This window comes from Corvus moneduloides, chromosome 7 (genome assembly GCF_009650955.1).
Source record: "Corvus moneduloides isolate bCorMon1 chromosome 7, bCorMon1.pri, whole genome shotgun sequence".
Lineage (NCBI taxonomy): Eukaryota > Metazoa > Chordata > Aves > Passeriformes > Corvidae > Corvus > Corvus moneduloides.
In genome coordinates this window covers 37,391,007-37,414,645 of record NC_045482.1, presented here as the reverse complement: position 1 = coordinate 37,414,645, position 23,639 = coordinate 37,391,007, and the positions used below count along the sequence as shown (strand labels likewise).

Genomic DNA, 23,639 nt, shown 5'->3' with positions numbered 1-23,639 from the left:
GGGGAGGAAGAGGGGGGGAAATGGACAGGGAGGAAGTGACGGGAGCGAGGAGAGGCGAGGAGGGGAGGGGAAAGGACGGGAAGGGAGGGGGAGTGCGCGGTGACGTGCGGGGGCGGTGCGCGCGGGGCCGATGGGAGCGCGCGTGCGGCGGGTCCCGCCCTCAGGTGAGGGAGGAGAGGCGGGAAAGCGCCGTGAGGGCAGAGCGGGCAGGTGAGGGGGGCGGGGGAAGCTCAGTCCGCCGCCTCCGCCGGGCGGGAGCTGCCGAGCAGCGGAGGATGCATCCTCCCGCCCGCCCTTCGTCTGCTCGGGCTCTGGCATCTCTCAGGGAGCCGCGGACGCAGCCTGTGAGGAGGGTAACGGGCGCTGGGGGTTCGGTTTCTGAGGGGATGAATGGCTGCCGGGGAGGGCTCTCGGGTGCTCTCGGGGGTTCGCCGCTGCTCTGCGGGGATGAAGCGAGGGCTGAGGGGAGCACGTGAGCGGCGGTGGCCGCCCTCGGGTGAGAGAGAAGAGGCGGGAAAACGTCGTGAGGGGAGGCGGGAGGCCGGATAGGTGAGGCGGACAGCAGCCTCCAAGCCGTTTAGAGCCCCGCTATTTCCTCATGGGCCCGCTCAAGGTCCTCCCAAAACCCGCCCTCAGCGTACCCCCAGCCCCTCATGGACCCTCCCAAGCTCTTTGGGGCCTCCCTCGTCAGGGTGGTCGCAGGCTCTACCAGCCACGAAAAATCAACCCACTCAGACCCCCACCCTCCCCATTCCCACAGCCCATCCCCAACCCCCTCATGACCCCCCCCCCCCTTCCCCCAGTTCCTTATCAGAGCATTCATAGACCCTCCTAGCTCTCATAAATTCCCCTCCAGTCCCTCAGGACCACCCCCAAACCTTTCCCGTCTGGTCGGGACCACCCCCAAGTCCCCCTCAAGACCTGCAATTCCTGCCCACATCCCCCTCAGAGCCTCCCTCAAGCCCTCTTGAATCCCCCTCAGAACGTGTTCAAGCTTCTCAATCCCATCATGATTCCCCTCAAGGCCCCCCAATCCCTTCAAGTTCCCCCCAAACCCTCTCTGGATCTACTCACACCTTTTCAGAGAACCCCCAATCCCCTTAGGACCCCTTCAAGTCCCCTTCAGAGCCAGCTTATCCAGAGAGATGCTGTGGTTATTGTTATAAACTGCACATTATAAACAAGGATGGCCAGTTATTCCTGGAAAAACCGAATTGTTGTGTCTTAATGTGTTCCTGTGTGCTTGTAGCTTGTTCCAGCTGCAGAAACATAAAGACATTATTTTACACTTTCTAAAGCATCCTAAAGCCAGTGCTGTTTAGGAGATGTATGTAAACATGGGTTTAATGTAATCAGAAATAAATTTAAGATGCTTTCAGTGTTTTGGCTCTTTTTTACTAGGCAGGTAGACTGATGCATCTTTATTAGTTAAGAACAGATGTTCATTACAGTCCTTAAGAATGACCAACATCTAGTTTCTGGCTAGGATTGTTTGGAAAGCAATGTTATTGAATAAAACGTTTATCTTCTCTCCTTTAAAGATGAAACCTTCCGCAATGAGCAAGCGTAAGTTGAAGGAGAGTAGTGCAGAAAGTGCTGAGTGCATTTCCCAGGTCAGTAATGTCTTTATTGATTACTTTCTTTTCAAGTTATGGAACTTGTGTAACTGTTCATGGCAACAGATTTGCATAAATCTGGTTTGATCTATTTAGGTTTTTGTCTTCCAGTTTGTAAGGTGAATCAGAACCCAGGTGACTTTTTTAGGAGCTGGACAGCAGCTGCCAAATCAGTTTTTAGTTAATTTGGTTTTTTTAAAACGTTTATTCTCCTGTTTCCCCAAAGTTGCTGGTTAAACTGGGTCAGTGATTTCTTATATTTTAATCTCCTCTAATTGCTTTTCCTCCTTTATATAATATTTATACAATATTCTGCCTCCTGCAACTTTATTCTCATTTTCAAGACCTCTGTATCATTGATGACAGTAAAGATTTACGTATTACAGAATACTTGTAACACCACAAAAGTGCCTAATTTACTACTATTTTATTGCTGTAGTTAAATTATTGGCAAATTCTGGTGTTTGAAGCCCCCTACATTTTTCCTGTCCTGTGTTACATCCATAGGTGCAAACAGTCTTTCGTGAAAGATTCTGTCACCACTGTGCAGCTGGAAAGCTGTTTGGGATGGAACAGCAGTACAGGTGAGTGAGCAGGCTCTAGGATTCAGTGATTTCTAATTTAACTACAGGTGTAAAATAATCTGGTGAAATCAGAATTTTCTGTTTCTCTGTTTTTCTAAATTATACAGGTTTAAATGACTTGCAGCCCAGTGCTTCTAAAAATTACTTGCCTCAGATTTTAAGAGTTTTTATACAACTGTTCCCTGCTGGTTTTGTCAGGCTCTGAGTTTTGGATTTCTTGTCCTTGTTTTGCATCTCTAATTCGTGAAGGACTTTTCTTTTTGAGACTGAAAGATACTTTCAGTGCACGTTGTAAGACCTTGTATAATGGCCTGGCCAAGCAAGAAGTTAAATTCTCTTGCTGTGAGATTTATTTTTACTTCAGCTTGTCTCCTGTTTGTTGGTAAACTTTGTTAGAAGTAAATCTTAAACCTTTTGTGCCAACATCCTGGTTTTTTTTGAAGTAGAGATCCATATTTAAAGCAAACCTACTTCTGGAGCCATCCAGATGTGGAAGTTAGAGTTAGGAGGAAGGGACTTCTTGGGACAGTAACGCTGTCCCAGTCCTGGTCCTTTTACAGACGCAGGTCAAATTCTGCAAGTAACAAAGATGTATTTAAAGAACTTGTTTTAAACAATCAGTTTTTTGATGAGTGGAATTGCCTGATGTGAGCAATAGTTTTCATTACGAAGGGACAAAACCATTTATTAAAGCAGTGCACTAGGCATGCAGAGCACACATAGGCCTTTTATTGCTGTTGTGAGAAAATGTCTTTCTATTATGTCCGTTTTACAAAACAAGCCTCCCCTATTTATACTGGAATTCTGAAAAGCAGTTTACAGACTGTGTTCTGCTTAATGTGCCACTGGCAGTGAATTATCCTGGAGGGGAAATACAATGAACTCCCTAGCTCTGATTTTTTCCTTCCCAAGATGTACCAGGGCTCTTGGCTGGAGCTGGCTCTCAAATAGTGAACAAACCCACATGTGTTGGCTACAGCTGTTCTGTAGTCACTCACTCCTTCAGAAGCAATTGCATGATGCCAGTGTTCCATATTCCAAAAAGCACGTTAATGATGCGTGAGCATTTGGGAACTGGAGGTGTCAGTAGTTGCTGTAAGCACTTTAAATGTGGTTTGAGGTGAGTGAGTCTATCTGCAGGTAATTTAGAGCTGGTGAGGTATAGTGGTAGCACAGAAAGCAATCTATTTTTTAAAGAAAGAAATAATTATTGAAGTCTGTCTTTTCATGGCAGTGAATTGCAGAACTTTATGAATTAGTGATACTCTCAACTTCTGCATGTTTTAATATTTTAAAATATTTTAAGAGCTCTGATCACTGAGCCCTTTGTACTTTATTGTATTACATTTTGCATGCCTTGAGTGAGTGTTGGCTCTCAGAGCAAGCCAAAGTGGATCAAGTTTTATTTTTTCAATTTTCCCTGGTTTTGGGGAATGTTGACAGCTTTGAGGTTTTCAGCCTATTTCTGTTTTCAACAGACATTTGCTGGAGCTGCTGAGAAGAACCACGGTGCACGGAGAGAGTAATTCCGCCCTCATTATTGGACCCCGGGGATCTGGGAAAACTGCGGTAGGAACAGCTCTTGGAACTTTGTCCGGGGTGCAACAGAACCTCACTGCAGTCCTGGGAGCTTTTGCAGCTACATGTTCATGTCTGCCTGGTTTTACAGAGAGAATTGCTAATGGTTTGCATGTGAATTCAAAACATTCTAGGACTTTGTGTGGGCTAATTCTGTTCAGGAACAGCATGGAGAAATCTGTTCCTAACACTTGTCTTTGCAATTAAAGCCATGTTCTGATTACTCTTTCATTAACCTGTTATTGGGCCCTCACTGTCAAAATGATGAAAAGGCATCCAAAGCTCTAAAAGGAGCAGTCTAAGGGGTAGGTTTCTCCATAGCTGTGTGTATGCAGGGAATGGTCAGGTATCTTAATCCTGAAGGAATATTGTTCCCTACAGAACATTGTTTGGTGGTTATGGTTTATAAGTGTAGGTTTGTGTTTTAAGGGAATTCCCCTTAGCTGAGGCGCATGAAGGGATGACCTCTAACTTAAGTGTTTAATTCTTCAACATTATTCAAACGCTAAGTCTTTAATGTTTACATTAAATGATGTGATGAAAATTTGTTGTCCTTTAAGCCAGAATATAAGTTAGCAAATCACATCTGCAAAATGAATTATTTCCTTATTATACATCAAGTGAAAGATGCTGGAGTCAAGAAAATCATGTGTGTGTATACTTATGTATTTATACATTCACATAGGTGGGAGCTACAAATCCTCATCTGAGGAAGCCAAAGCAAATAGTAGCTTTTTAATTTTTTATATTTAACATTTCCACTACTTACAGATATTTTAATACAAGTTCCTTATGACTTTTGCAGTAAGAAGTTCTTGATGGACTGTAAATTTGGGACCCCTAAATTTTATAAGCAGCAGTTGATTGATCATGTGCAGTTTAATTTTGTCTTCCAGAAGGAAAGAATAAGCAGAGTTTCTTTTAAGATTTAATGCAAAGAGTTTCTTTCTACAGCATCCAAAGAAGCCATGAAGCTGAATATGGCACCAGCTCAAGAGCAAAATCCTCTCACATCTCAAATTCATAAAGCTTTTTGATTAAGGCAAAAGCCCCAGATATTACCCTAAAAAATGAGGGACTGAAATACCAGAGTTATTTTTCTTTCCTTCCCAGTTCAGCAGAATGAACAAATGTAATTGTCACAGTCATGCTGGTGAATGCAAAGTTGTCATTTTAGTATTTTACTCTGGAATTTACTCAAACATATTACCTAAAGAAACCTCACACACTGTTTTCTGTCCTGTAATGTCTGTAATTACACTTTTCTTGCTGTTAAAATGTTAATCTTCTCAAAAAATTCTGTATTTTTTCTTTCCTAGTTATTAAATCATGTCTTAAAAGATCTCAGGGAAATGGAACAAGTTACAGAGAACCTCCTGGAAGTCCATCTGAATGGCAAGTAAACCATCATTGATCCAGTGTTCTGTTCTATTCAGTTCTGTATTTCGTATGTACTGAATAACAGCTTTGGTTTCAGCAGTTTGGCCCAGCCTAAATTATGGATGTGTTTGCCTGTGAGCTCCAAAATGCCTCTCTTTGTATTTCTTTGTATGGAGGGAACTTCTGTGCTCTTAGTGACAGAATTAAGTAACTTATGAGGTAACAGAAAACTCCTGTCCAGTCTAATTTTTAGAAAGGCAAAGCTTTGTAAGGCTGGAAAGAGAGAGAAGCTGCTGGTTAAGTCTCTAGTGGGAATGAACTGCTAGTTCTTCATGAAAAATCCTTTTCTTTCAGGACTTCTGCAGACAAATGATAAAGTGGCCCTGAAGGAGATCACCAGGCAGCTGCAACTGGAAAATGTGGTTGGGGACAAAGTTTTTGTGAGTAACTTCACTTACCCCTTTAAAACCCTTTCCTGGGAACCTGGCGTTGTGGGATGGAGCTTGTTGGGAATGAATGGGCTGTGGCTGCCAGCAGTTCTGCACAAGTGCTGAGGTTACCTCTGCTGGTTGAGCAATATTAATGCATCCTCATTATTTTTTAAAAATACATCACCTTGTGCCTTACTGAAGGAGGAAAAAAGGGAAGTCTCTCAAAAAGTCCCTAAATAAAACAAACTTAAGTATTCCAAAGAAACTTTGTTCAGAGGGGTGGAGAATTTGGAAATGTTTTTAACATTTCAAAACAAAGAATTAGCAAGTTAACCAACCAAAAAGCAGGACCTTTACTATATTTCCAACCTTTTTTGGTTCTAGGAAGTCTATCCAGGCTTTTTTGGCTTTTGCCACAGATAAACTGGTTTACATTAGTACTGAAGACAGTCGTAAAGAGAGTGACCAAAGTGCTTGAGAATAAATTTCCCTCATTTTCTGTAACTCACGTTCAAGGGGTAAACTTGCTTTTCTGCTCCCTTTGATAGGGCTTGTGGTCTTCAGTTAATTATTTCTCATCTCACACCCGGAGTGCTGCAGAGTGGGAGAGTTTGTGTAACTGGAGCAGGCTGGTCACAGCCAATCAGTGTTTTCTGTCAGGAGTGATTGATGCTTCCATCTGTTTAATAAAGTTGCTAATTAAACCCTGAATCCTGCTCCTTCTCAGTGGAACATGTTAGGTGGCACTTTTTCCATGTGTGTAGCTGGAAAATGAGGATGCAACAGTTATTTAAGGAAAGATAGAGCCTGCTTGTGAATTTAGCTTATTGCAGGCATTCTCCTGATCACTAATTTTTGCCTGCCTGATGCAGTTTGGGGATTTCAGACTGGAAAAAAGTGGATGAATGTAGAGTTATCCATCTTGTCCTGAGGAGTTTGTGATTATACAGCATGAAGTAACATTGTACATTTTTGAAAGCATGGTTTTGGAAGGAGATGGCCTTCATTGCATGTCTGCATTTGCTGTAGTTAAACAATTCTGAGAATGACACTGCAAATCTATTCTGAAATTTATTTATTCTCTGTCTAGGGCAGTTTTGCTGAAAACCTTGCCTTCCTCCTTGAAGCTTTGAGGAAAGGTAAACACTAAAAACCCCTGTTCTGAAACTCTGGGTCACTTGACTGAAAAGTGGAGTTTTTTCTTCTACTTTACAGGTGGAATGAAGAAACTTAGCCCAAGAATGTGTCATGATTACAAAATAATACAAAAAGTAGTCAATACTGAACAAATACACACCTGATGTAACTGATGCTGTAAAGGCTTGCATGTGATGTCCGCTGTGAAGGACAGATTCTCTTACCAGACTGATGCTCTTAAAAATACTGGTTTTAAAAAAAATTGGCCAGAGAAGTCTGTGTTCCTTGTAGCCAGAAATGCTGCTTGGCAGAACGCTACAAAACCTTCCCAGTTTTTCAGTGTTACTTTTCTTTTTGCTGTTTCTAGTTTTGGGAAAGGAGGGCTTAGTAAAAAGCTAAAGGAAAATCTGTGGATTTTTAACCCCATAATTAATGAAAGCTGTAGCAATGGAAGTCTAATCCTGGAGCTGCCCTGCTAACTCTCCAAATTTCTCTCAGGAAACCGAACCAGCAGCTGCCCAATCCTGTTTGTACTGGATGAATTTGATTTGTTTGTCCACCACAAGAATCAGACCCTGCTCTACAACCTCTTTGACATCTCCCAGTCTGCACAGACCCCAGTGACAGTTATTGGGCTCACCTGTAGGCAGGTAAGAAATGGCATTTCCTCATGTTTTTAGCTGTTTTAAAGTGACTTGTCTTAGTGGGAATGTCTTCTCCTCTCTTAGAACCATACTTAATTTCCTAAGAGCTGTTCTCAATTCTCTATTTTTCTAACTTTTGAATTGGGAAGGGGGATGTAAAAAAATAATAACTTGTGCTGAGAGCAAACTTAGAGTGCTCAGAGCTTTCAGCTTTACTGCTAAAGGAGCAAACCCAACATTTCTAAGGACAAACATTCCATACTAGACTGTTGTTCTCTCTTTGGAGGAGCTCCTGAATTTCTTGCTCAGCAGTTGGCAAGGACAGAGTTACACTGTGTTTAAATCTCTGTTCTGAGGACAAAGGCTTTTTTTTAAGTAACCACTTCAGTAGGGCACTTTTGCTCTAAAATGGGTTTAGGATCCCTGTTCAGTTTCCTATGATTTTACACTGTCATGGTACTGAATTGTGGGCAGGCTGTGTGCACGGTGAAATAATTCCTGTGGAACACCATGGAAACTCGATAAAACCGATACTGTTTTCACAATAAACTGTTGGTGCTGAAGTTAATTGGGTTATAACAGGAAGAAGAATAATTAAAATCTCTTATCAAAGCCTGAATCTGGGTTTGACTGGGATTAGGTGATACCCAGCAGGGCAAGTTTCTGGCAATAGAAAAGTTAATTGTTGATTTAATAAATTACAGTCTTCTCTTTTGCATCATCACTGTCCTGAGTCTGAGCTCCTCAACCGTTATTTAGAATCCTTTATCCCCTTTTGAGTGTAATTAAGGAAGTGTTTCCAGAGCTGACATCTGTTGTTTCTGAGGGTTTTTTTTAGTTCTTAAGTATTTTTTGGGATTTTTAAGTTGTGTTCTCTCAGGCTGACAAAAAGCACGTGGCCTGTCAGCTCCGGTGTGACCACACAACAACTTGTCCAGAGCCCTGATAGGCTGCAAGGTTTGATTCAGGCTTAAGTAGCTGAAATATTTCCATAATCTATGGAGAAATTTTGCTGGGTTTCCTAGCAACAAATGATCCTGTGTGATGTGGTGCATCACGTGGGCTGGGATGGTTGCTAGCATTGCAAGGCACATCAATTAAAATAATCAGCAAAGGGCTTGTTAGAACATTTAACTTATGTTACAACATTTTAAGCCTGAGAATTTAATAATTCTTTCTTTTTTCAGCACACTTTACTTCAGTGATTTGTCTGTAGTAAAGAAAACACCAAATTCATCTACTTTTTTAATTACTGTTTTTCCTTTTTTTTTTTTTTTTTTTCCCATCAAGGATATCCTGGAGCTCTTGGAGAAAAGAGTAAAGTCAAGGTTCTCTCACAGACAGATATATTTGACGAATTCCTTTGATTTTAAACAATATATTAAGATATTTCAGAAACAGCTTTCTCTTCCTGCTGAATTTCCTGATGAGTCTTTTGCACAAAAATGGAATAATAATGTTCAGGTAATTAAAGCATCTTATACCTAATTTTAGTTAAAAATTCTAAAGTGAAAGCAGTGTAAAGCTGGTTTACTTTATACACATATCCTTTACCAGTAAAAGTGGGAAGCTTTTACCTAAGATTGGCATTTCCTTTCACTGTCTGAGTGTGATATGGAATAAATTAAATTATGATAGAGAATCTTTGCTCATTGAAGTCTGGAGGTGAAATTGTCACAGGAAAGACCAGCAAGTTGAGGTTAGACATGAAAATTGTATTGTCAAGTGTAAGCTGAGCTCTTTAAAAAAATTATTAAACTGTCATTTTTCCAGGTGAGTATAAAATGATTAAAAGTGAGTATGAGATGGTTAAAATATCACTTTATTGTTTCTTGTAGCATCTCTCAGAGGATAAAACAGTGCAGGATGTGCTGCAGAACCTTTTCCACCACACCAAAGACCTGCGCTCGCTGCATTTGCTCCTGGTGTGTATTGGGGTATTTATGAAACACCTCCTTGGTTTGCAGTAATTAATGAACAGCTCTTGTGCTTTTCAGGCCATTTAGCTGAGCTTTGCCCGAAACATCATTTTACTGAGCTTTTGCCAGTGCTGGTTCCTTGCTGGCTTTATCACCCTGTGCTGTGTTAGTGAGTGTGGGGAGCTCCAGTTTCTGAAGTGGTTACCCTGTGAGGATGGACTGTTCAATTCAGATGGGGCTGAGCTCATGCTATTTATCTTTCTCCAAGCCCTTCTATCTATAAAACAAAACTGTAGGTGAAACACTTTGAAACTGTTTTTTTCCTTTCTGAGATTCTTTTTGGTTTCTATTGAATCCTGAAATCTGCCCATATTGAAACCTACTTTTTCTACTCTTAAGTTGACACGGGAGCTGCAGCCCTCTTGGTCTTTTTTAGATTTTACCCTGCCTCCCTGAATCCTGTTTTTGAACACAGCTCATATAAATACACTGACACTTTTACAGAGGATTACACTTGTTTAACCATCCTAAAATACCCCTGTGCTTGTGTGGGTGTGAAAAGCCCCCTGACTGTACCTGCCCCTGGGCTGTTGTGCCAGCCCCCAGATCTGTAACCTGCTCTGGGTGGGCTGTGCTGGCCTCCAGGGCAGACAGCTCTGTCCAGCAGTGTTCAGAGCCACCCTGAGAACCAGAGCAGAGAAGTTCCAAAGTGCAGAGCCCTCTGCTTGGTGCTGCTCTGGTTACAAGATTGCAGATTATTCCTAGTGCAGGGCACTGAAATCTGTTCCTGTGGCTGCAGTGGAGGCCAGGAAAGGAGCTGATGGCAGCTAACAGCCTCCCTGAGAGCAGGTCAGAGCTGAGGCTCAACCTTCCCATTGTTTTCCATAGCATGTGCTGAATTTTTCCTTTGGAAGAAGTCATCTTTCCACGAAAAGCGTGTAATACAGATTCTGGCAGGGATGAGTGAGGCGTTCCTGGACAAACTGTGGAGAGGAGAAGGCTTAAAGGGGCTCCAGGAGAGCTGGAGAGGGACTGGGGACAAGGCCTGGAGGGACAGGACACAGGGAATGGCTTCCCAGTGCCAGAGGGCAGGGATGGATGGGATATTGGGAAGGAATTCTGTGAGGGTGGGCAGGCCCTGGCACAGGGTGCCCAGAGCAGCTGTGGCTACCCTTGGATCCCTGGCAGTGCCCAAGGCCAGGTTGGATGGTGCTTGGAGCAGCCTGGGACAGTGGGAGGTGTCCCTGGGTACAAAAGCAGGTGCAAACGAGCTGTTAGTCATTCCTACAGCAGCCTCTGAGGTGCTGATCCATGGACATGGATATGAACAGGTTCATGAGGATTTATCTCCTGGAATCAGGAGGCTTTGAAGTTTTAAGCCTGGAAAACCTTCCTGGCTAAATGCCATTGAAGTGCCAGCTATTTGCAAGGTTTTCAGTATGAACCTACTGTGTGTGGAGGGTTTATCCATGAATGTTTCCAGCAGGTGACTCTGGGGGAATTGTGTTCCTGTGCATTCCAAGCAGGAATTGTGTGGTGGTTGGGAATGGAGTGAGCACTGTGTCCTGCTCTGTTGCAGATGCTGGCTGTCAGTGCCGTGACTGTGCACCACCCCCTGCTCACACCTGCAGACCTGCAGGAGGCCAGCAGGCAGCACAGGACCGACTCCAAGGCAAACATTGTCCATGGTAAAGCTCAGCTTCTCCCCAAAATTGTTCCTAGATGCAAAGGAAGTGTCAAGTCCCTCCCTGGAATTCTCCTGGTGTAAGAGATGCTGTGTAGGGAGTGTTCCCCATGGGGATGAGCTGCACAGGGATTGCCTGTGCCCATGGAGTCAGCTCTGAGCTCACACATGGCTGTGGATACAACAATGCCAGCTCAGCTACTTACAGGTCTTGCTTTTTGGTGGGAACAGCCCATTGCTGATCATTTCTGCTTCAAATACAAGGCAAACAAATGTTCTCGTATCAAGCCTCTCCAATTTTGGAATTTCTTTACATAATAAAGATACAGAACACCAATGGGTGAGGCCCAGAGCATATACAAATAGAGGAATAAACAGTGGGTGAACTGCCTGTGTTTCTGATGTGCTCAAGGGAAGTACTTGGGATTCTTGTCTTTCCCTCCAGGTTTGTCTGTCCTGGAAATCTGCCTCATCATAGCCATGAAACACCTGAATGATGTCTATGATGGAGAACCATTCAACTTCCAGATGGTTTACAATGGTGAGAGCAATGCCTGAGCTTCACAAACCCTACACCACTCACTTCCTCCTAACTGCCCCTTTTCTTTTCCTCCGACTAACACAGAATTCCAGAAGTTCATCCAGAGGAAGGCACATTCTATGTACAACTTTGAGAAGCCAGTTGTCATGAAGGTGAGCCTGAAATGCATTTTTTTTTTTTAATTGTAAAGTATTTAGGTTTTATTTTCCAGAGCACAGATTGGGGTGGTCAAACGCAGCCCTAGAAGGGAGCGATGTTTTGGGGCAGGAATGCCCTTCCCTTCCACTCCCTCTTTTCCTGTTTTTAGGCCTTTGAACACTTACTGCAGCTGGAGCTGGTGAAGCCCCTGGAGCGGCCGTCAGTGCGGGCGCAGCGGGAATATCTCCTGATGAAGCTGCTGCTGGACAGCAGCCAGATCATGGATGCCCTGCAGGTGTACCCCAACTGCCCCACAGACGTGAAGCAGTGGGCAGCCTCCTCCCTCAGCTGGCTCTGAGTCCTGCCCCTGCTCCATCACAACTTCTGGAATGCTGTGAGCTCCAGAAGAGGGAATGTTCACCCACAGGAAGGTGCTCAGAACAATAAATTTTTGGAAGCAGCTTTCTTTGCTGATCCATTTGAGATTTTCTAAGGAGAACTGTGCTGCTGTTCCCTTCCAGCAGCCAGAAATGTGCCTCATCACACCCCCAGGTGCTTTAGCTCAGCTCTGTGCCAGCTCCTTCCCTCACACACAGTTCCCACTTGGAGAAATCCAGGCTCTGGAGTTTCTCCCTGTGGCTGAGTGCTCTGGATCGTGGCTCAGGCCACGCTGCCCTGCTGCCTCCCTTCTGCAGCACAGCCCCATCAGGTCAAAGCTCACACTGCACTTTTCCTTCTCAAATCTGACTTGACATGGAAAATTTACTCAATTAAATCTTTAATCACAACTGAATTTACTTCATTAAATGTTTAATCCCAACAGGCTTCAGCTGCAAGGGCTATTTTGTGCCAAGTACAAGGTAACATCTTTCCATACCCGCTTTTTTGTAACAAAACTTGGGAGTTTGGCTCAAGAACTGCTCTAGGAACGGCCCCATGTGTTTAAAGTAAGTTTCCAAAGAAGCATTTGCAAGTCAGAGTAGTCACATTTTTTATTTTCCCGCTGGGGAAGAGGGCAGAGTATACATTTGTATTTGTACAATATTTAACAATCACTTTATTGAGGGCGAGGGGGGGGTTGGTTGGTTTTTTGGCACTTGCAGAAAAGCAGCAAGTGCCTTTTGACAGTAGTACAACAACCTGTGCCCAAAACACTGACAAATACAAAGAGGAAAGTTAAAGTAATCGCTCACCAAACTCGAGAGGTAACAAAGAGGAGATGGACTGAAAAAAAACCAAAACTGAGGGAGAAAGCAAAGCAGTCCTGCTGGTTGAGTATCTGAGGTAACAGATGTTCCATCAAGGATGCTACTGGAGTCGTTTTGCCCAGGGATGTGTATTGCAGCTTCCGGTGTTTTGTACCAAGTGTTCCTGATAAACAGAAATGTCTTTAAAAAGGTTAAAAAAGCTGGAAAAGAGGAGAGGGGGTGACCTGACTGATTGTGTCGATGCTGATGGGAGCGGGACAGGTCTCAGCACTGATTACACTGGAGACTGGAGAACTACACCCCTGTGGGTTCTGGGTGATTTCCATGTTCATGGGGCAGGTCGGGAATACCCCAGGAGTGGCAGCACTGGCTCAACCCCTCCAGCAGCTCTGAGGATGCGGGACAGGAACTTCTCACCCTCTCACACATAAAAATCACACCTGGTGAGGCCAGGCAGGGGCTCACACACCAGTCCAGGGCCATCCTTGGGCTGGGAGCTCACAGCTGCTGCGCCTCAGGAGCTCAGGACAGGAAGGGCCAATGGGCACTGCCAGAACAATGCCAAAATCATCCCTAGCACCATGTTCCCTGGATCCTGCCCTTGCTGCTCCAGCAGCTCAACTCCCTGAATGCTCTGAAGTGAAACAGGAATTCATTCCCAGGGCCCTGGGGGCACAGCTGGAGCAGAGCAGCTCGGGGAGACCATTCTGACCGCTTAAAAAGCATTGGGAAGGAGCAGCCTTTTCTCAGTGACGCTACATGATGCTGGTAAATCCCAGGAAGCTGGGAGTGGAACAGGAACTGAGCAGGGATATCCCAAAGGTAGGAGCCAGCCCTGAGCCCATGGCAGCTCCGTGGGAAGGGTCACACACAGGAGGGACTTGGATACAGCTTCAGTTTTGGCATCAGATTTCCAACAGCACAGAATGAAACCATCCCTTGGCTCTGTTTTTGCCAGGGAAGGGTTAAAAGCCCTAAGGTGTCTGAGGAGAAGGACTGGGTTGGGATTGGTTCAGAATTCCACAGCTCCAGTCCTGTCCTGCTGTGTGGAGTTTAATTAAAAGTGGAGCAAAAATGGAAGCGAAAGGGAAGTGTCTGGCCAAGAGGACCCCACAAACTGGATTTCTTCCCCTTTCCAACAGCCCCTTGCAGCAGGATCCTCAAGCACAGCCGTGACCAGCAGTGCCACAGCCCTGGGTGGAACATCAGCCCTTCCTCCCTCCCTGCCCAGAGCCGGCCTGGCTCTGCTTTATCCATCACATGCCACTGTTCCCAGGGATGAAGTTCACAGATGCAGGTTCCAGCCAGCCTTCAGCGAGCTCCCGCCTGCTGCTTTGCAGAGACACTGCATGTGGACACATGGAGACAAGGACACACAGCACACCACGGGCCGCTGCTGCCTCTGCGCTCCAGGGGCTTACAACATTTATTTTCCTTGGAATTTGGCCTGAAGGATCCAATCAGTGTAGTGAGACAGGATTTGGGAGAAGCACTTTGGCACCCAGCTACCAGTCACTAATTCCAGCATAAGGCTCGACATCCTGAACCCCAGTCTTGGAGTTGTGAAGCCATTTTCATGTTTTTCCTTGTTTTTTGTGAGTCTGTGCTCTGGACACTGATATTCCTTTCGTTACCTCGGAATGGTCATTGCATATTGTGAGCAGAACTAGGTTATCCCTGAAATTTGTAACATTTAGGATCTGGAATCTGTGGCTAGAACTTTGTGTGTGACTCCAGGCTCAACCTGTGGCTCACAGGGAGTGAGCTGCACTCCCCTCCGATGGCACCAAGCTTTGAGTGGAGGGAAGTTGCAAATCTCCAAGCAGAGGGTGAGGAGTTGGGGGAACTGAGCTTCCTGAGGTGATCCTGAAACAGTGACACAGCCCCCACTGCCTGGCGGGACAGGGAACACGCGGCGACCTCGGCACAAACATAAATAGGAAAAAGACTCTTTTTCAAAAAAACAACAAGAATTCAGAGCTTTCCAGTGTCACAGCTCAGAGAAAATTTAAAAAAAAAATTAAAAAAAAAAAAAAGTCATGCTTAAGGTTTCAAATATTCCTCAGACACAGCAAACCTAAATAGTATTCAGTTAAATAAATGGATGAGATACTCTGGGAAACAGAGGGAAAAGCTTTCAACTAAAAGAGGAAGGAAAATTTTCTTTCAATAAACAGCACTTTTTCTTTTTTATACACAACAAGCGAGTACAAGAAAAGGCTAAAAACACGGCTCTAGGAATGGCCACTTCCTGGGGGCATGAAGCTTTCCCCTTCTTAAATAACACAGGGAATTGGGAATACATCATTTACAAAACACGGAGCGGTTTATTATTCCAATTAGTGTTGTCAGTCATAATTTAGTGAGGTGGAACTGAGGTATACCTGGTTGAGGGAGGTTAAGTAATACTTGGAAGCCTCTTTGCTCTATCCCATTGATTACTCTTGTTTCTGTACACGGAACAGCAGCACACGGAACATTCACAAGCTGTGTCGTAGTCGCATTACAATAGTCATTTTATAAACAACAACGAATGCAATAAAAACAAGTTACCCTTTTTTTTTTGTTGTTTTTAAATCTGAAATGAAATGTTTTTGATTTAAAAAAAATAACAGTAGTTCATTTAAAGGAATTAGTCTCTTCTGACAGGGATTAAGAAATCGGATGTCAGTGTTTAAAACGCTCATTAGCCCATTCAGGTCCGGATTCTTCATTGTAAGTTCCTTATCAGCACGTGAGGGGTTCTCAGTCACGTCCTTCAGGTGTAAGCAGGGAATGCAGAAAGTCTCATGGATCCACGTTGGGAAGGAGGAGGAGGGGGAAAACAAAGGATAAACACCTCTTGGTGATGTTCCAGAGAGACTTACCATCCGTTCTTCCCACCCAGAACAGCAGTGACGCCAGCAGTCCGTGCGCTGTAGCAGCTCCAGTGAAGAGTCCTGTGGTCACTTCCATGACCAGTGCAACTATCATAGACTGGATTCTTTGGGAGGAAAGTCAACGTTTGTCACCATTGTGACCACAGTCACAATGTCCTCTGTTGTTATAATGTTAGTGAGTTTTTGCATCTGGATGATCCTCTCCTCCACACAGCCCGCAGACAGCCGGGCCTCGGCGTCGTGATCCCAGCACTCCTCGATGGTCTCGCACAGCATCGCCATTCCCTGCGGAAAACCAGGCCAGGGAAAACTGTCACACACCCACAGGTACAGAGGGGGGCCCCAGATAAAAAATGGTGTTTTAAGGGACACCTGGCAAATGGGAACCCTTGGATCCCACAGGACACGGGGCTGGGTTGGGTGTGAACCTGGAGCATCCTGTGGGGCCTCAGCTCTGCTTTGTTCTGCACTATTGAACCAACAACTCTTCAACAACACAGGGCAAATCTTTCTGTGCAGCTGGAGCTTCACAGTGTTCTAAAGAGGTGAATCCCTCAGCCATCAATTGGCACTTCAATGAAAAGTAACTCCAGGATCTCCCACCAAAAAGCTGAAAAAATCACTCACTTTCTACTACTGAAGAAAGAGCAGTTTAAGATGAGGAACATTTACAGCCCATTTAACTCCTACTGGAATTATTAAATCCCTCCCAAACCCCAGTGTGATGGACACAACACGGCATGGACAGAATGTGGGATTCAAATCCTTGCAGCAGTGGGTTGGGTCCCACTTACAGAATGTTTCTGCCAACACTCCCTTAGGACAGGCCTCTTCTTTTTGTGCACCACAACTTCCTGCATGTCCTCCAGGGACGGGTGCTGGCCAATCTCCTCCTCAAAAGGCAGCATGTACTCGTCCACGGGGCCTGCAGAGGGAAACATGAGTTCAACCACTGACTTGGAAAAGGGAAAGAGAAGATTGGAATGTTGGGAATTTGGCCATAATCAGAATCCCAGAGTGGTTTGGGTTGGAAGGGATTTCACCCAGTTCCACTCTTGCCATGGGCAGGGATGCCTCCCACTATCCCAGGCTGCTCCAAGCCCTGCCCAAGCTGGCTTTGGACACTCCAGGGACCCACAGTGCTGACCCTGAGCATTCCCCAGCCAAGGCCGTTGCTCACCGTCGGCGGCCGTGCAGCGCGAGGCCAATTCCCAGAGGACCAATCCCATGGCGTACATGTCTATCCTCAGGAACGCGTCCCTTTGGAAGTTGATAGCACCTTCGAGCACCTCCGGAGCCATGTACCTGCGGGTGCCCACCTGCAAGGGCAGCAGAACACCACAATTTGTACCCAGAATCAGCCCCAGCACGGGCACCAGCCCGGCTGCTGCCAAACGAAACCATGCTTTGTCCCAGATTAAACAAAGCCATGGTTATTCCTGCCTTAGGAAGTTTCATCCCTCAGTTTCTGAACAGTAATTAAATAATTAATAAAATATGACAAAAGTTCTCGTCCAAATCTTCCAGTCAGGATAAAAGGGGGAAGAAGCTATGCAATGAGCCTGAGGTGGAATTCCCATTCACGTCCATGTAACAGCTGGATCATTCCTGGAAATAAACCAGGACTTACCTGTCCATGGGTGTCTCCTGCAGACTTTCCAGCCTCAAACTTTAAAGCTAGACCGAAATCAGCAATACAAGCTGTGAGGTTGTTTTTCAGCAGCACATTCTTGCTTTTAATGTCCCTTTCAAGTTCAAGAAAAAAACACAAATTAGAGATCTAGAACCATGGAATACAGATAAAACTAAGGAAAAAGGGATAGCATAAAACAAGGAACATTATGGTATGAAAGGCAGAAACAGGATAAAGAAGTAGATAAGTTAAACAACAAAATAACAATAATAAAACCTTGCAGACCTTTATCCTTATGGGAATAAATGAGACAGCAGTTGGAACTGTAATTTTCTGCTTGTTTTTAAAATAAACACAGATGTATAATGGATATATGGAGATACGGATATGGATGATGCAAGTGGGATACAGAGATAGAATGAAAATGTTTTAATCCAAGTGTGCAGTGAGTGCATCTTGTTTAAAGAGCAGGAAACAAAACCCTTGGAAATATGCATCGTGCTGGCTCCTAACACGGAGACACGGAATTCCTGCAGGAACGGAAGGTGATGGGCTGCATGCAGGATTCCCATGTGTCCCCATTTCCCGGGCAGCTGCCATTCCCAGGGCGGTACCTGTGGGAGATGGCCGGCTTGTGGCCGTCCTTGAGCCCCGGGATGTCCTCGTGCAGGTAGGCCAGGCCACGGGCCATGGTCTGGGCGATGTGGCACAGCTCGTTCCACGACACCACGTTGGCCTTCAGGAAATCCGTCAGGGACCCCTGCAGCAAAACAGTCACACACCCAGCTCAGTGTCACCCATCCAGGGAAAAGCTGCAATTCCTGCTGAGCTGGGGGGAACATCTGTAGGACCTCTGACTGTCCTTCCTCATGGACCAACAGCAGTTTCAGAGTGAAACACACTCTGAATAAACAGAGATGAAATCATTCAACACCCCAGTTTCAGAGTGAAATACACACTGAACAAATCTAAAGAGATCAAAATTATTCAACATAAAACCACACATATTCTTAATTAATCATATTTGTGTTTCTTCCTGTTGCTGTCACAATAGAATCAATCTGTATCACTTCATTTTTATTTTTCATTCCAATCAACCAACAAGAGTGGACCAAAAATAACCTCCCCCAATCTCTGCAAGATGGGAGGTTATTTATTTCAGGCAGGTTTAGATGGGGGATAATCAAAAAGACATATTCTAAAAAGCCAAAAAAAGGTAGAATTAATTTTTGATTGTTTCCTAAACAACTCTTCTATCAGTAAAACCTGACGACAGCTTCCTCAGCTGTCTGAAAATGAACTGAACCAAACTCACACCCAGTGAAAAGTGAGCAGCTAAGTGCAAAATACTTTCAATTTTCTTCCTTATCTGCCTCAACTCCACATCTGTGACACTCTTCTAGGGCTGTTCTCCCCCTGCCTCACTCAGGAGAGCCCCGAGCCCATGCAGGGGCAGCCCCACCTTCTCGTGGAAGGCGGTGATGAGCCACAGGTCGACGTCAATGCTGGAGCCGCGCTTCTCGGCGCCGATGAACTGCAGGATGTTGTCGTGCTTCATCCCGGGCAGGCTGTAGATCTCATACTCGTTCTGCCACGACTGCTTGTCCTGCAAACACAGCAGCACAACCCCAGTTACCCACCAGGAACGGGATACCAGGGGCTGGCCCTGAGGGGGGTTTGCTCCCAGCATTTGGAAAAGGTCTTTCAAAAAATACAGGGAATTTCTGCTGCAAGAACAAGAGCCTGCAGTGTTTAATCACCATCAGGAAACACCAGCACATTCCTGCACCTCGAGTGGCAGGGGGTGCTTTAATGAATGTAAAACCCATCCCAGCATCACCATTCAGCATCACTCTGTGTTCTCAAAATTCTTCAATCCATTTAATCCAAGCCACGGCTTTCCGAGGGCACTTGCTGGGCAATAAGTGTTATGGCACTTAATTGAGGCAGGTTTAATTGGAACAATCTCTTTAGGGTTTGCATTTCAGGACATTCCTTCTAAGTACAATTTAATTTGATTATTAACTGGTCAAGAAGTGGGTGAGAGCTGCTTAAAACTACGGATGCTGAATGATTTTATGACTAGAAACACATACTTCACAGGGTTTATGCTTCAATAATGTGTTTACTGCAGTAAAATACTTCTTTTAAATCACCAAAACTCTTCCTGCATCTTTTACACCTCAAGGACGTTTCCATTTGGATTTACAGAATTACTGGGCCAAGAAAAGCTGCTTTAATGCGAGGAACAACCCAGGACCTCAAGAGTTCTGCTCACCTGGATGGGGAATATTTTGACTGCAACGTATTCATTGAGCAGCTGAGCTTTCCACACACACCCGAATCTCCCCCTGGCTTTGATCTCCAGGAGCTGCAGCGGCTTCAGACCCATCAACGGAGATGGTGGGGGAGGCCCAGGATCCTGCAATCGGGTGAGACCATTAATTAATGCTGCTGTTGTTAATGGCATTAATTCATGTCATCCCTGACAGCACTACAGATAAAGGATTGTAAATGGGGAGATCCTGGAATCACCCAGCCAAACCCCAGTGCAGCAATTCCCCAAACATCCAGGCACAAAGCCGAGCCCTTCTCCGCAGGGACGGGAAATGGGATTGTGAAACATGCTCAGGAGGGATGTGCCAGAGGGAGCAGCTCCACAGGGATGGGATACACCCAGAAAACTGGGTGGGACAGCATAGCAGGAACCAAGGAATGACGTGATCAGCTGGGAAAGCACAGCAGAAATTAAAGAAGAATATACTCAGGTGGGAAAGCACAGCAGAAATTAAGGAATAGTCTAATCAGGTGGGAAAACAGCAGAAATTAAGGAATAATGTGACCAGGTGGGAAAGCACAGCAGAAATTAAGGAATATTATAACCAGGTGGGGAAGCACAGCAGCAATTAAGGAACAAAGATAATCAAGCTTTACTTGTTACATTTGTTAAGAGCTGGAATTGCACTGAGCTCCTTGGATGCAATTAAGGTTTTCTGTGTTTATCTGATGTGTGGGACCTTTGAACCCTGCAGATCCACATGTGGGGATCAGCCCCTCCTGCCCCACTCCCACTGCTCCCCACTTTGCCAGCGTGTTCCTGAGATCCCAGCACCTGGCTGGACCCAGAGGGGAGCTGGAGCTACACTGCAGAGGTGATCTTGTCCTGTCCTGGAGGTGAGACGGAGCTTCCCCAGGGCTCTGTATCCATATCCCATTTCCATATCCCCACACTACAGCCTGGGACCATTTCCCTTCCTGGGAAAGGGGAGGGGACAGTTTATTGCACACCCTGTAGCTGCTGTATCACATCATCTGAACAGAACGAGCAGATTCTCGATTTTATTGCCAAAGCTCTGCTTCCTTCTGGGCTGGCCCTTTCCCTCCAGGTGGGATCAGCTCATCCCTGTATAAAAACCCCAACAACCAACCCCAAAGTTTTCAAAAAGCCTCCAAAACACCTCCTTGGCTCCTCTGTTTTCCCCACAGAGCCCCTGTAAAGCTGTTTTCAAGAGAATGAAAACCACCAGAGGAGTTGCTTCAACAAGAGAGAGGAGAGCACTCAATAAAGAGTTAAATACTTGAGCACTTCCATCAAAACCATAAAATCCTGGGCAGGTTAAAGACACATTTTGTGACAAACTGTGGGGTTAAGAACCCTTAATAGGGGGAGAATGGAGACAAGTGCTGAGAACACAAGTCCTGAGTAGTTTCAGTGCAGGAATAAACACCCACTCTCTGCTTTCTTACACAACTACAAATAAATTAAAAAGAACAAGTTTCAGAGGAAGAGTCAGAGCAGAGTAACCTCATTGCATAAATTAATAACTAGAAAAAGAATATAAATAACATTTGAAATTCAAATTAGAAACACACTGCAACACTGTCCCCAAAAAAGGAGGAAATCCTTTTGTCAATGTGACAGCGACAGGCGCTTGAAGTTGTGACATCAACATTTGCAGCACAGAAAGTGAAGTTTGAGAGTGAAGATTTCCCTCCCTTGGTGCCTTTCATTCCCTGCCAGAGCCCTCTTGGAATATTCCAGGCACCAGGGAAAGCAGTGCCCTCAATTTGTAAAATACAAACTGTACTAAACAAAGATTTGTAAATGCAGTTTGTCGTTGTTAGAAGAGGAAGTGGGAACGAGATGCTCCATTTTATCCCCCAAAGCCAACCCTGATTTAATGAACTGTTCAAGTTCAGAACCTCTCGCCTTGTGTAAACCAGAGAAATTTGTAGGAAATAACCCCAAATCCCCCTTTGCTCCAGTGGCTTGGATTCCCCTTCCTTCCCACACTCTCCTCCCAAGAAACTGCTGGGATTTGGAAGCACCTGGTGCCTGAATTCTTCCCCAACCATCAGGAAAATCAAAACGTCCAAGTTCCAGCATCTCTGCCAGGAGCTGGAAATGAAAGTGACAGTGAAACCTGGTGCGTCCTAATTCCCCAGTAGACCACAACCCTTCCCATACACCAAATTCCCTATTTCCAAGAAATCCCTGGCTCTCCACACCACCTTCCCAGCACCTGCCACAGCCCCTGCTGCAGTTCCTGCACCTTTTCCTTTCCTGGGAAGACATTTCTGGGAGCCAAAATTTCCGTTGTTGCTGAGACAGCGCCACCCGCCCACAGCCCAACCCAAACAAATCCCAATTCCAAGTGGGAAGCAGAATTCCTGCTGTTAACACAACTAGAAAGAAAAGTTTTCCTTTTTTTCCCCCCTGATTTTTTCTGAACACCTTGCTTAAAATCTAACTCCAGATTCTGCAGCTCCAGGGACTATTTTTACATGGATGCATTCCCTGACAATATTTCCAACTCGCTCTGCTCCAAGGAAAAATGTTTAACGTTCCAGAGGCCCCGTTATTCCCGTGTGGCCTTGGGGCTGATCTCTGTGGCGCCAAGGCCAGAATGCCAGCAGGGATGGCAGGAGGATAAACTGGGCTCCCAGATTTCCAGCTGTCAAAAAATCCAGGGCCCAATTCCCTGTTCCTGCTCCTTCCCTCAGACTGAGTCACACAGGGAAAATATTCCTTAAGGAAGGGTCACTTCCAGGAATGGGGTTCCTCAAGGGTCCTCAAAAATGGGTCTTGAGATCAGCTCAACAAATGTGGAACTCAAATCCATTAAAAGCAGCTCCTTGGAGGCAGGACCCAGCATCCCTGACTGGGATAAGGGTGTCAAACATGGAATAGAGATCCAAGGAACTCTGGAAACTCTTTACAGAGGCACAGTCAGGAAAATATTCAAATTTTAAGACATTTAAACCATTTGATTTTCTTCTAAAATGTGTTTCCAAGGTATTTCAGGTATTAATTAGAGAACTTTAATGATGACAGAAATTGAGCATTTCTATTACACCTCAAATCTTGATGTTTTCAATATTCCATTGAAAAGCTGAGCAGGAATGCCCCAGTTTTTGAATTAAGGGGTCCCAGGGATTTGGAGTTTAATACAAATAAAAATAACACCGGGTCAGTGGGAAAGATGAAGAGCAGTGAAGGAGTACGTTCATTTTTCTCCAGATGATCCATTTTTGTGAGTTTCTGCACCACACAAAATGCCAGGATCAGCAGGTGGAGACCACACAGCTCCAGTGGGTGTTTCCAGGTGGGAGATGGGAATGGAGACCCAAAGACAGGGCACAGGTGGGTGGGATGCGCCCTTGGCTTCCAGGGAAAGCCCTGTGCTGGGGCCATGGATCCCCCTGGCCATGTCCCTGTGCTCCAGGATCAATCCCAGATTGCAGGTACTGACCCCACCAGCCGCGAGAGCTCCAGGGAATTTTAGGAGATCCATGAACCCCAGGCTAAAGCTGCATTTTTAAACCACACATGTTGACAAATGGCTCATCCAAAATACTGAGAAATCACAATTCCGACCAAACAACGTCTCCCACATCCCCAGAAAGCCCCAGAGCCAGGAACAAACATCCTCTTACCTCAATCATTATATGAAAGGCGTGCTTGCAGAGAGGGAAAAAACACAGGCAAGAGAAATTACTATTTACACCAGGAATGGGATGCAAAAACAGCTTAGAGGAGACAAAGTCAATTATTTGTGAGTTAGTGACAGAAATATTCACGGGGACAGCAAAACTTTCTCGTACCAGTAACAACATTTAAAACAACAGTCAAAGAAATCCAGCATTGTCAGCCAAGAAAAACGGGGAAAACAGGATTATTACATAGGCAATTAACTGAATTATTTTATAATTACATCAAGAAATGTCCACTGCAGGTGTATAGAGCTGTATGGAACTTCCAAACAT

General features: G+C 45.0%; 2 protein-coding genes across 5 annotated transcripts in view; one reads left to right on the top strand and one right to left on the bottom strand.

Moving 5' to 3' along the window:
* Positions 1 to 113: 113 nt before the first annotated feature.
* Positions 114 to 13,777, top strand: ORC4 (origin recognition complex subunit 4). Of its 3 annotated transcripts, none has more exons than XM_032113803.1 (14): positions 114 to 164; positions 1,542 to 1,613; positions 2,124 to 2,200; positions 3,679 to 3,769; positions 5,098 to 5,173; positions 5,513 to 5,598; positions 6,680 to 6,728; positions 7,225 to 7,376; positions 8,661 to 8,834; positions 9,209 to 9,295; positions 10,869 to 10,977; positions 11,419 to 11,514; positions 11,599 to 11,666; positions 11,822 to 13,777. In XM_032113803.1, exons 2-14 carry the CDS (start codon positions 1,542 to 1,544, stop codon positions 12,008 to 12,010), a joined length of 1,326 nt encoding a protein of 441 aa, XP_031969694.1. In that variant the 5' UTR covers positions 114 to 164; the 3' UTR covers positions 12,011 to 13,777. The 3 variants fall into 3 exon arrangements, with proteins under 3 accessions (XP_031969694.1, XP_031969693.1, XP_031969692.1); XM_032113802.1 differs by lacking the exon at positions 114 to 164 and adding an exon at positions 171 to 344; XM_032113801.1 differs by lacking the exon at positions 114 to 164 and adding an exon at positions 171 to 353.
* Positions 12,619 to 23,639, bottom strand: part of ACVR2A (activin A receptor type 2A) — a 50,379-nt gene continuing 39,358 nt past the window's right edge. The window contains exons 5-12 of one of the 2 annotated variants that reach the window (XM_032113799.1): positions 23,310 to 23,333; positions 19,651 to 19,794; positions 18,835 to 18,978; positions 17,987 to 18,132; positions 17,370 to 17,484; positions 16,920 to 17,058; positions 16,534 to 16,664; positions 12,619 to 16,024 (exon numbers count right to left, since the gene is read on the bottom strand). In XM_032113799.1, the coding sequence (XP_031969690.1) occupies positions 15,830 to 16,024; positions 16,534 to 16,664; positions 16,920 to 17,058; positions 17,370 to 17,484; positions 17,987 to 18,132; positions 18,835 to 18,978; positions 19,651 to 19,794; positions 23,310 to 23,333 (1,038 nt within the window). In that variant the 3' untranslated portion in view covers positions 12,619 to 15,829. The remainder of the gene's footprint in view (positions 16,025 to 16,533; positions 16,665 to 16,919; positions 17,059 to 17,369; positions 17,485 to 17,986; positions 18,133 to 18,834; positions 18,979 to 19,650; positions 19,795 to 23,309; positions 23,334 to 23,639) is intronic. The other variant, XM_032113800.1, reaches the window with a different exon arrangement.